Source organism: Labrus bergylta, chromosome 14, assembly GCF_963930695.1.
Source record: "Labrus bergylta chromosome 14, fLabBer1.1, whole genome shotgun sequence".
NCBI lineage: Eukaryota > Metazoa > Chordata > Actinopteri > Labriformes > Labridae > Labrus > Labrus bergylta.
In genome coordinates this window covers 16,222,881-16,235,204 of record NC_089208.1, presented here as the reverse complement: position 1 = coordinate 16,235,204, position 12,324 = coordinate 16,222,881, and the positions used below count along the sequence as shown (strand labels likewise).

The following is a 12,324-nucleotide window of genomic DNA, read 5'->3' as shown; positions in this document are numbered from 1 at the left end:
TTGGCCTTTAAGTATTTCAATAGCAGGTTCTTGTACTGCCTTTACATTATGTGTTGTGCTTTACCTACCTGGACTTTCTAAACAAAAAATTTATTTTGAACAATTCTTTAAATAACCTACTTTCAATACATTTATTATACTTTGAAAACAAGCAGAAACCTCTGCTGCAGATTATTGAGATTAACCTACACTACTATCACATTTACCCTTTCACACACATAATCATATCATCACACAGGATTTTTCACGAAGTGCCAGGCTGCACATCAGGATCTCGAACCACAGTAACAAACACGCAGATGGCAATGAACTTCAGGGCGCAAATTTGGGAATCCACTACAGATCTGAGCCTTAAACAAATTTTTAAGGACACTGTTTTGATGTCAAACAGGTATAAACTAGCGCATCTCAGGATTGGTCAAAGGTTTTTCTTTTATGTTTCCCTACAATAACGAAAAATATATTCAAGAATGTTGCCTGAAGCAAAAATCTGACCATTTTGATCAATCAGGCCTGATGTGAGAGCTTAAAGGGTATTTATATAATTATTATGTCCGTATACTTTAAAAACCACCGACAGTTCACACTGTTTTGCCATTTCTATATTTGCATTTAACGGCACTCTTGTATTCATTAGTTGACATGTGGTACAAGGGAAACGTTTAACACTATACTGAATACCTATCTTGCATTTATTCAGGGCATCCCTGGTGTAAACATGACACTATATGGCGACAGACGCTTTAAACAAGCCTTCATGCAGAACATTTCAAATCGTGCATCCCCCCCAGACTACATCCTGCCTACGGGGGCTGAAGCCAAGTTTGCCGTGGACCTTTCTGTCATCGGTAGTCCACTCAAGTGATCGCATGTGGTTTCAAAACAGAGCACACAGTGTGCTCCTCTGCTGCTGGACGACACTGGCCGAAGAGGACGGTAACAGTGCGGTCACAGGGCTTGGGGGGCTGAGGGGGGGAAGCCAGCAGTACTTTATTCCAAGTTATCGTGGCTATAGCACAAGATAAGTGACAAAAAGAGTGTCACCGGTTTCCATCTGCCACGCAGGCTTATTTACTGTTAAAGAAACACAATTAAAAAAAAAAGAAGAGGGACACGAGGGAGACAAAGGAGAAAAACAGGACAATGCTTTTGCAACTTCGGAAGCGATAAAAACCGATAATTCGGGAATGAAGTGGCTGTTTTAGTAAATCACTTTAGTTGTGAACACGGCGCTTGCAGCAAATTGCTTGTGTTCAAAAGAAACTTGTGAGCTGAGGAGACGCGTGTGCAGCAGACGGGCTAACGTCTGGCTGCTAGCATTAGCATGTAAGCTAACAAGCTCACTGTCAGTGTATGTGGGGGGGGGGGCTCAACACGTATCCCATGCGTCTCTGCCTTTTTGTTAAACTACAAAACAACAGCGACTGTTTCTTACTTTGGCCTTGTGTTAAAAAAAAATCCCCGCAATAAACTGTGTCCTGCTTTCAGACACCAGTCATAAATAACATTAGCACACGCACGTACAACGTTACACACAAACTAGATTAGCGCGCACACACACACACACACAATAGCTACCTGAAAGCTGGGTCCTCTTTGCTACATCTCGAGGGCTGCGACGAAAACGCATTCCTCTTGTTGAAAAGTTTCTGGAAGAGAGTCGGAGGCATTTTGTACCAAATAAAGTCGGTACAGAAGGTCTCTTCTTTTTTCCCCCCCTCAAATCCACGAGCAAACCTTGTTCCTTGTAACCGTCTCCATGGGTGTCACAGTCATATGACAGGCATTAGTCACAGGAGCTGCTTGGTAACCCACTACATTTTTCTGATTGGCTGACAGGATGCTGCTGCTACTATAAATTACCTGATTGGCTGTTATTTTTGGCTCGGCACCACGTGGTCAGTGGATTTGCTGTGTTGATGTTTTGTCGGGAATCGTGACAGCATGAAATGTATTCACAAAAAAAAATAAAAATCATACAAGTGCGTCTGCTGAGCAGCTTGCAAGACAGAAAATCCACATGAAAAATAGGTGAAGTTTGAAAGTCCAGACGACGCAACAAGATTCATTCATGTAGCCTACCTTTTTTATTATTATTATTGTAAATGTTTTCATGTTGGACACTTCTTTCTGTTGCTAAAATATTTCTAATTATTTAAAAATACACAAACTCACAAATGTAAAAAAACAAAAAAGTAACAAACAAAATAAGCTAATATTTACTCTATACATTTATCGTTAACATTTCCCTTACACTTTTCATAGCATTTACATATAACCAAAAAGACCAAACAAACAAAATCACAAATATTCACAAACAACTAATACACTTTACATTGGCCTACATGAAAATGTTTTTTTTCTATGAACAGAGAAGATAGGAAGACAATGCAGTACTGACATCTAGTGGTCATATTGCTGCAGACACCTGTTTAATAACATTTATGCTGACTAAAAAGAAACAAAGGGCTATTTTAGTTTGTAAAGTGTATGGAATAGTACATTAAACAGTTATTTTTCGGGTGCAGATGGTTTCAAAAAATACATTTTGTAACAAAAAAGCACATACACAAGTTTGTTCAAGGTTGCATGGTCAGTTACTGTGATGAGTATTCTCAGGTGTCTACATAAAGGGTAATGTGTGGAATCCTTTCAAATTAGCCTCTTAAAATAAAGAGTGAATTTAGCCTCACAATTCATTTTCCATGTCGACCTTTAAACAGTATTATACCACTGTTACACAATATTTAAACATACATACCACTTCCATTTAGATTGTGGCAGAAAGCTCAAGTCTATACACACATTATTTGGCATAAGATTTTTTGGGCTTAGCTTGAAGAGGAAATAAAGGTACACTCACGAGTCTGATAGTCCTCTCTTTCATACTTTGAAAGAATGCATCCTTCTCACTGTCATTGCCAAAGTCAAAGAACTCGGCTGTCTTAGAGCTACTTTCTGGAGGCCTTTTCAGTGACACCATCAGACCCTCTGTCTCCTCTTTGAAACTACTCTTACCTGTACTCGATGTGTCTGCATCAGGCTTATTCTTTTCAGTCAGGAATGCTGTTCCAACTGGTTCAGTGGTGTAGTGAGGGGTTAATTTGTTAGCAAGTATGTGTTTCTCTTCCAAGGTCTCAGAGATGATTGGACTTTTGAACCACACCTTCTTCTTGTACAAAATGGGCCTTCTGTTTGTTAGCTGGGGAAGCAAAATTGTATTTTGGATTCAACAATAAAAAAAAAAAACCTTTTTCAGGCTTATATTTAATAAAGAGCTATGTTATTCTTACTTTTGGTGGGGTCTTACTTTTGGAGGCTTGAGCTACAATGTGAAGGATAAAAAGCACAACAAAACAAATTAGAAAAAACATTCCTCTTAAAAAGAACGAGATTCATGATGAAAAAAGGCAGTCAAAACTGAAAATCCTTGTCACTCTGATACAGTATTAAAATCCTTTATTAAACAGAGATGTGTCTACGGATGTTTCCTGCCGTTTTTCCACCGTGAACTTTGTTTACAAATAACCTGGAAAGTCATTATTTGATTTTATTTGTATTATTATTTCTCATTATGTTTGTAACATGTATTTGAAATTCAAGTTTCATGAAAAAAAAAGCTAACTTCAATGATTCATTTAAAGTAAGACTATTTGATTAAGATAGACTCAATGAGTTTTACCTGATTTAAATGGGTCTGTATGTAATTTGGTTTTAGCCTCAGCTCCACCAGGTTGGCTTCACATGGTAAACAGTGATGAAAACAGTTGTTAGAGCATGCAGCAAGACTATTACCTGGTGTTGTTTTTTTAAGACCCTCTAAAGGCCCCCAAATTCCAAGGCATCAACATTCAGGGTATTATCATGAATTGTGGGAAATTATAATGTTTTTAAGTAACTTTTCAAATAAGAAGTTCAGCTTACAAACTTACTTGATCTCACTGTTCTTTTCAGCAAGAATCAAAGAGACATCTGCAGACAAAGGGTTTGTTATTATTAGACAACTGCCAACTTAATACACTAAATATGACATGAGTTTATAAACCCTAAGTTGTGAAAAGGTTGTAAAAGGCCCAAGCAAGTTAAACAGTGTAAACAAAAACATGAAAATATGAATGTAATTGTGATTAACCTTGAGTACAAATATGAGATTCTCTTATACTATTACCGATGATGTTGGACAGGTTGGGGGGCTGGTGCATGTGAATGCTTTCAGCATGGCTCACATCCAGTAAGGTGGAGTTTTTTATGTAAGGGCGTAGACCCAGAAGATCCTCGGTAACAGGAAAAATCAATTCCTTCACTGTTAAAAGAAGAAGAAAAAAATACTAGAACAAAATAACCTTGTATTCTGATTGTGGATTATTAAAATGCACACACACCGTAGCTCTCTTTCCTGAAGATCTCTGGGGAGGGAAGGCTGCTGGAAGAAGAAGAAGCAGCAGAGGAGTAATAGTCTTCCTCATCATCACCAGAGCTGAACGTTGAGGATGACTCCAGGCCAGAGGATGTGATGCTGTCAGGAGTCACTGCCAAGTTTTCTTGAACTGGTGTTGCAATATACTTTAAAGCCACATGATCAGGTACCTTCAAATTTGATGGGTGACCTGACACTGAATTGCAGCACACAGCCTTGCTAGTCTGTGTATACAAAGCATAAACATTACAAAATTTGAGAGTTAAACAGAATAAAGGTTTTAGTAAACTATATTAAGGTAAAATGTTATATTCCAAAAAAGGCAGGGGGAGCCGTGTGATTCAGCTATTTATGCAGGAAAAATGTTGAAATCAGGGTTTACTTGTTTTAGGTTTGTTAATGCTCCCTTGCTTCAGACACTGCCCTTATTCCAGCCCACAATAAGAAAGCAGTTTTTGCAAATAAACACACTTATTATGATTCATTGTAAGCATGAAAATAGAAAGAATATACCCACCAAGGCTGGGTTAGTTGGCCTGACAGTGGGAACATTTGTCACTTCCAACTCAGGTTCCTCTCTAATTGCTTCATGATGCCTGATGGCCAGAAATTTCCTGCAATCTGAAAAGTTTTGAATGGCTAATAGGGAGACAGCTAATAAATGTGTCACATATAAACTAATTTAAAGCTTAGATAAGTTCACTGATTATATGAAAGCAAGTTTATTATGAATAACAAGTCGTTAAACATTTGTTAAACACAAGTTAATGCTAACAATCTTTAAATAAAATAGGCTTACAGTAGGCCCAGTTTATGCTCAAGTTCAATAACCATAATATATGTGTGTGTGTGTGTGTGTGTGTGTGTGTGTGTGTGTGTGTGTGTGTGTGTGTGTGTGTGTGTGTGTGTGTGTGTGTGTGTGTGTGTGTGTGTGTGTGTGTGTGTGTGTGCAGTTGCGCAGTTGCGCAGTTGCATGAATTGGTATTTCTTACCGTATCTCTTTGTCAATGCTGGTTTCACAGGTGTATCTCGTTTGTTGGGGAATCCACTGTCACGACTGCGTTTTACTCGGTACTTGTATCGAGCCATTTCTGACCTATTGAAGTTAATGTATAAATTTCGGTCAATGGACGTTTAATAGTTTTAAACAGACGCTTTCCAAACGTTGAAAGGACTGTTGAGAGCATATGAGTTATATTAAAGCAGATCATACTAAGAGAGTTGGGGCTAAAAACCTGTCAGGATGCTTAAAATACATGATAACTTCGGTCTCTTCCGGTCTCTGTGCGGTGCTTGGCAACCGAACACAGCTGCAGTTAATCTGACAATCAGCTGTTAGTGACGATTATATGGAAACCCAACTGAGTTTAAAAAAGATAAGTTATCCTTGTGAATGAACAAGGATTAATTCATCATTAATTCATTAATTGCAACAAAAATGTTAGTTGCAATTAACAGATAAAAATAATACTCATAATTCTTAGGTAGGCTATGTGACATAAACTCATTACTGTGACGAAAATCACAAAACTATGAGAAATAAATACAATTCTGCTTCAAATCGAGAGTTGACTTTTAGATAGACATAGGCCTACACATAAGATTTTCTCACTGATCAGTCTTATTGTCATAATTTCAACTTTTCCTGCTCGTAATGTTCCCTTTTGTGTCAAAATTTGATTTTTCATGCCATCAGTCTATAATGACTTTCTGGTTCCTAATTTCAATTATTTTTTTCTAATTGTTGAAAACTTTATCTTATAATTTTGATACTAATACTATAATACTGATGAGTCTCTGCTCATCAGTATGACTTTGAATAATGATGTTATCTGGGTTATTTTCATAATCGTGGCATATTTTCAGCCTGTTTTAAATTATTGTACTGACAGAAATGGGCTTCCTCACAATTTAAATCTCTGATACTTCTATCATTACATTCTTTCAGATACGTGCACTGTTTTTTTACATACCTGTGTCAAAGAAATGCTGGGACTTTCAGGAAAGCCTGAAATAAAACCTGTTTTCAAACACCATTGAATACATCATGAAAAAAGGACAGAGACACATGTTTAAAATCATTCCAGAATATCTTTTATTTCAACGCCCGTGTCCATATTACCCACCCTCCCTCATCCCTATTGCTGCACTCAATCATTACAAGGATATGGTGCTGATTCCATTTTACAGCAGAATAGATAAATAAATAGGTACAATTCATCTCACTACACGCAAAAAGAGAGAAAAGAAATCCATTCAAACCACTGATTTAATAAATATGCTTACATCTAGCTGTCCTCATTTATGTACATCCACATTGTTTATGCTTTGGGACGGTAATCAACTTAAAAAGCCTATACATTACCTCTACGTGTAAACCCTCAAAAAACGTTTTTCATTTGTTTTAAAAGTTGATCGTTGTTCAGTTTTCCTTCAGTTAGTGAAATCCATCAGCTTTGCCTACATTACAAAGCCTTGCACTAGCAGCAGTAGCTGTGGGTAGCTGCATACATCCTGCTTTTAATGGCCAAAAAAATATCTGTATTTTTCAAGTCAGATACAATCGGTCCAAGCATTACAGGGCAAACTGCATGCATTGCCCTGAGCCCTGGTTTTGCATTATATTTTTTTCTTTTACCTGACATACTATTGTGCAAAGATGAAAGTAAAGAAAGTTGTGATTGAACCAACCGCAAAATGTGATCTCTAATTTTTGTTACAGTACGGCCATTCCTCCATATAAACAAGGAGCATGCATGCTTAACTGCTGATTGTAGCCACGTAGAGATCACTTCATGAATGAGTAAATGCATGGCGTTTAGTGATGTGGCCCAAACATTCAGATGCTCCACATGGAACAGAGTGGACAGCAGTGTTTTGTAAGGCAGGAGCTGCTACTCTCTCTACCTTATTGGCTTATTTAGACCTCAAACAGGAGGATGTGTTGTTGGTCTAAATACCCAATGTCTGGGTTAAACACAAGTTTAATAACCATTTAATGTTCAATAAAATAAAAAATAAACTGTGTGCGACTGAAGTTAAGTCCGTTTTCCACAAGGTGTCAGCATTATCACAGCTCTAGATTTTTCCTTGAGCTACACTATAAACAAAGACATCACGCTTGCTGTCGTAAAACTGGATAAACGTTAAGTTTGGCTGGTGGGTTTGAACTGATAGAGGAGAGAAGAGAAGCAGATTGAGGGTGCTGATGAGTTTCTAGTGCTGGGGAAAGAGCATTTGAAGGTTTGTTTCGGTGGAAAATCAGGAAGCAATAGAAATACCAGAATTAAAATAAATAACAAAAAAAGTGAAAAACAACATACATTATATGATGTATTTCCCTTCTTTTGTATGGACTCAGTGTGTGATAATTACATGAAAAACAGATGTCAAAAGGACAAATACTTGCTTGTTTCCTAAACAAACACATGTTTTTCATTGTGATGAACTTTTCCATGCCACATTAAATCAAATGATGACAGAAAACCAAGTGAAGAGGTGTATTGCACATTGGTGTTGTCTAATGGAAAGTAGTTACATCTTCTGTGCTAAACAAACACTTTAGACTGCTTTGTCACCTGTCAATGTAATAATGAAAAATAATCATTTATCCAATCACGAGACAGGGGTTGGGTCAACTGAGAATTAATCGATGCTGGCATTAGACTAAAGGATTCATTTTGCCATTGAACCTAACTGCTATTGTTTAAATCAAAAACTGAAGCACTTTTTTGACAAATCTGTAAAAAACTAACAGACTCAATAAGATATTTACATTTTGTTTTTACCCCTTTTGTTTCAATAATAAAAAAGCCAGAGACCATTGAACAGTCAGTAGATGTTAATATGTAATCTGTAAAAATCTTGCACACTTTCAAGCAATTCAAGTTGTCCACCTTGCATTCATCAGTTTTTACAGTAAAGTAACATAAGTTAACCATATATTAACCATACTTAAGTTCCCTCTGAGTATAAACATTGTTAGGAATGTTAAGCCCAGTCTTCTTTCCAATTCTCAAAGCTTTGATTGGACAAATGATTGTTTTTCATCTTGGCGCTGAAAGTGTCACATATTGCACCTCCTCTGCTTCAAACTGACAGAGCTTTGTATTTTGTTCTGTTAGAGCTTTGCTGCCCTCTGCTGTACAACACTGGAATGTGATTGCAAATACAGACTAAAAGCTCAATCATGTCCATTTTAACATATGCATTAATGTAATTATGACACAGTGAATGCATACATGAAAAGGCTATCCACATAACAATGTGTCAACTATTTCACCTTAAATATTTGATTTGATTTGATTTATGCATTTTTAATCATTTATAGTAGGGCCAGATTCGGCTTTCTTTCCCAAAGCATTTTACTTCTAAGGTGTCACATCTTTGCCCTGCGGCAGCAGATCTTAGTGTGAGGATGCTAGAATGAAAATAAATTCTGCCAGGATTCACATGGAGATGCTGCTGTAGAGTTGTTCAATCTTCCCCTTGAAGAACTCCTTCAGCTCCGGCCTCTTTGCCTTTAGTGTCGGAGTAAGGAGGCCGTTTTCAATGGAGAACATGTCATTGTGGATGTAGATGTTCTTCACCTTAAGAAAAGAAAAAAGAATGGAAGAATAGAACAGATATTGGATGAAACCAATCTTTTAAAGATTTTCTCTAACTTTTGTGCAAACTTATTTGGTTTGATAAAACTATAAAGGAGTTACAGTGCAAGTATGTTTGCTCAGACTTTGATAATCTAAAAGAATTACTTAATGTAAAAAACTTTCTTTAGTTGGCTGGTATCAGCTTCATTTCTTTCTAATGTCATAAGAAAATATTTTCTAAACCCAAACGTCTTTAACAACACCGTCTTTCAAATTCATTATGATATTATTTACAGTCTAAAGTACTATCAAAGATCATTTATACACAGATTTAAATTACTAATGTGTGAAAATGCCATTACTTAAGGACAACAGAGAGATTAAACAACACATCAAAAACAGACTTCAAGGTTTTGCTACAACATTAACAGTTTTTCTTCTTTAAGGACAACGTTATGACGAACATTATCCCAAAGAAAACACAAAATGCACACTAAGAAAGGCTATATTCTGTTTTTGCTCGATGTCAAACATGTAACTTCCTTCCGACCTGCTCAAAAGAGTGGAGGCCACTGGCCTTTCCCAGGTGCACCAAATCCTCAAGGATTGCCTTCTTCAATTCCTGTTTACAAAGAAAGTAAGTTATCTTCCATAAAACTCTTCTCTTGTTAAAGTGTCTTTTGCTAACAGTGTTCTGCGCGTTCGAGCCGTGTGCCACCTACCGTGTTTTTACAGAGGTCTTTGTAGGTGCCTAATATGCCTTTTTTCTTGGCCCATTCAGGCATAACTTCAGGGTCAGGAACAACAATCCCCACCAGACATGACTGGAGAGAAAAAAAACACAACATGGAAAGAGTTTAATAATTTCTAGCTAATCCTCAGCTAGAGGATCATATCTTTAATTTATTAGAATGACAGTATATATACAGTAATGGGCTTCTGAAGGACATTTTAATGGGGGGTGTGTGCATAAACGTTCTCACCTGCAGGCTGTCACCATGAACATAGAGCTGTGCCACAGGCTGACTCCTAATATAGATGTTCTCGATCTTCTCAGGGGAGATGTACTCGCCCTGTGCTAACTTGAAGATGTGCTTCTTCCTGTCAATGATCTTCAGTGTGCCATTCTACAGGACAGGGGAAACAGGAAGAAAAATGTGAAAACCTCGCTTTAGTCAGAGCATAAGTCCTGTAATATTATACTGAGCTATCAAGCCTCAATAGTGGAGTGGACGTACAGGTAACCATTTTCCGATGTCTCCGGTGTGAAGCCAGCCCTCTGGATCCAGCGTCTCGGCTGTCCTCTCTGGGTCTTTGAGGTAGCCTTTAAACACGTTTGATCCCTTTACACAAACCTGGAAGAGAAGGAGAGGAGAGTCAACGATAAACACTGTATGTCTGGTGCAAATGTTTGTGCAAACTAGGGTCTTCTCTCTAAGGTTTGAAAAGTTAATACCTGTAATTAGAAACGTTCTAAACTTATGTGACACTTTTATTCTCTAGATTTTTAAGCATTTATTGCTTTTTAAATGGCCAAAGAACTTATATTTGTTAGTGGTAATGAAGTGTCCTCATATTGCATGTCAGCAGTCCTGCTTCTGTGTCACACTTTTAATATCATGAACTTGTTTCTGCATCTTGGCATTTTAATACAATCTAGCCAAAGTTGCATTCTAAAGATGTTAAAGTTAGCTCGCTGATATACGTATGTGATGAACATACAGTCTGTTTATTACCTCTCCCTCTCCCTTTGAGGAAAAGTAGTTCTTCTCAGGAACATCCACCAATCGGATGAGGTTACACGGCAGCGGAGCCCCGACGTGACCTAATCAAGGGGACAGAACAGGCAAAATAATAAAGCATGTGAAATGTATCCCTTCTTTTGAACTTTCCACCCTGTAATTCCCAGAATTTGAAATGTATATCTGACACTATCAACTATTTAATGGATTATAAGATTAACAAATTGATCTCAAAGCTCAAAAACAAGCAAAACCACATGTTAAATCAATCAAATATTTTTTGGTTGGAAATATTCATTTAAATGATGCCAGAAACTTTAAGAAATAATGGCAGAAATAGCAGTTGTCATATGTTTTAATGGCACCACAAACATGTTGTGAAATTCCAGAACTGAGCAGCAGGGGGTGATGTTAGACCACATTAATGTCACTCATTAAAGGATGTGTTTTCTAAAACTCCTAATATAGTCACTGCTGAATCATAAAAATAAAAAAAACAGGCTGAACACAGATTGTATACAGTTGTGACAATATTTTAAATACAGACATTTTTACTCATTTTTTTTACTGACGGTAACAGGATTTATGCTAAGAGTCATTCTCTTCTAGTTTCTGACTGCATAGTTTCCAAGTGTTATGACTGATCCACGTAAATATGTATATATTTATTGATCTCTACAGATCAAACATAGATCTAAGAAAGATATCGGTATTGGATTTTTTTTCAATATCTAAATCAGTATCAGCCCCAAAAATCCCATATCAGTCAGGCCCTAAACGTACATAAAAACTACAGTCCTCAGGCTTTTAGAAAACAGCAATTACAAGTGAGTCATTTCACTTTTGCAAAAGTGAAATGACTTGTAGGTAAAAAACGATGTATGCTATTCATGCTAAGTAAAACAGCATGACTCAATTAGGAACTAGAGTAATTCTCAGATACCAAGATTTGAAAAGCTGACACATGATGAAAGTAATGCTGTTTTTTTTGTATTAATAAAAATGTCTTAAACTGACTGAAAGAACCTCCCTTTTAAATTTGAAATGATAAGTTTATGACTCTGATTACAAAAACTCCATTTATCTAGATTACGAATGTCTATATTTTTTTCATGATGGGTATGCAGTGGGTATGTAATTGTCAATTTTGTATAAGTTTTGTGTAAGTATTTTAAAACATTTTTAAGTGATCATTCTTTAAACTACAAATGAAATTGCTTTTTACGTTAGTAAGAAACAAAGGAGTCCCATTAAAAGAGGTTTACTTTGGTTTAACTGGAGATGAAAATCGAATGCCCTCAGGGAAAAATACACAATACAATAAATCTGCTTTTAGAACATGTAAAGGGGTTATTTGGAAAGTTACCATAGATGCCAAAAAAATGGACCGAACAATACAGCAAGCTAACGAGTAAATACAGGCAGTCACATCTTTTGTACCTTTTTGTTATATCCCCTTCCCAGGCATTATGTCTGTGAACAATGTATATTATCAGCTCTATTTTCCCCATGTCTCTCTCCCTTTCAAGTCTTACCTGTTTTATCTTGTTTTGAACCTTTTATGATCTCCCTTCCA

The 12,324-nt window shown here is 36.8% G+C and overlaps 3 protein-coding genes across 4 annotated transcripts in view; all 3 read right to left on the bottom strand.

Annotated features, from left to right (window-relative positions):
* The window catches only part of fnip1 (folliculin interacting protein 1), a 39,425-nt gene extending 37,661 nt beyond the window's left edge, over positions 1 to 1,764 (bottom strand). For both annotated transcript variants that reach the window (XM_065962878.1, XM_065962880.1), the window contains exon 1: positions 1,579 to 1,764. In XM_065962878.1, the coding sequence (XP_065818950.1) occupies positions 1,579 to 1,670 (92 nt within the window). In that variant the 5' untranslated portion in view covers positions 1,671 to 1,764. The remainder of the gene's footprint in view (positions 1 to 1,578) is intronic.
* A 304-nt stretch (positions 1,765 to 2,068) lies between these two features.
* LOC109987277 (uncharacterized) lies at positions 2,069 to 5,704 on the bottom strand. The gene is made up of 8 exons (XM_020638293.3): positions 5,410 to 5,704; positions 4,935 to 5,038; positions 4,383 to 4,641; positions 4,169 to 4,303; positions 3,933 to 3,972; positions 3,683 to 3,738; positions 3,294 to 3,325; positions 2,069 to 3,202 (listed from the first exon to the last, which is right to left on the bottom strand). Exons 1-8 carry the CDS (start codon positions 5,504 to 5,506, stop codon positions 2,807 to 2,809), a joined length of 1,119 nt encoding a protein of 372 aa, XP_020493949.1. The 5' UTR covers positions 5,507 to 5,704; the 3' UTR covers positions 2,069 to 2,806.
* A 1,139-nt stretch (positions 5,705 to 6,843) lies between these two features.
* acsl6 (acyl-CoA synthetase long chain family member 6) overlaps positions 6,844 to 12,324 on the bottom strand; it is a 39,371-nt gene continuing 33,890 nt past the window's right edge. The window contains exons 16-21 of the mRNA XM_020638301.3: positions 10,743 to 10,831; positions 10,245 to 10,361; positions 9,990 to 10,133; positions 9,729 to 9,830; positions 9,557 to 9,628; positions 6,844 to 9,006 (exon numbers count right to left, since the gene is read on the bottom strand). Of these exons, the coding sequence (XP_020493957.1) occupies positions 8,866 to 9,006; positions 9,557 to 9,628; positions 9,729 to 9,830; positions 9,990 to 10,133; positions 10,245 to 10,361; positions 10,743 to 10,831 (665 nt within the window). The 3' untranslated portion in view covers positions 6,844 to 8,865. The remainder of the gene's footprint in view (positions 9,007 to 9,556; positions 9,629 to 9,728; positions 9,831 to 9,989; positions 10,134 to 10,244; positions 10,362 to 10,742; positions 10,832 to 12,324) is intronic.

Bases quoted from the DNA above. Each gene is read 5' to 3' on its own strand.
- LOC109987277 (XM_020638293.3), bottom strand. From the start codon at position 5,506: ATGGCTCGATACAAGTACCGAGTAAAACGCAGTCGTGACAGTGGATTC. The intron at 4,304-4,382 runs GTGTGTGTGCAT...TTCTTTTAACAG, and splicing joins CTTCAGGAAAGAGAGCTACG to TGAAGGAATTGATTTTTCCT. The intron at 3,973-4,168 runs GTAATAGTATAA...CTTTGTCTGCAG, and splicing joins CAACCTGTCCAACATCATCG to ATGTCTCTTTGATTCTTGCT.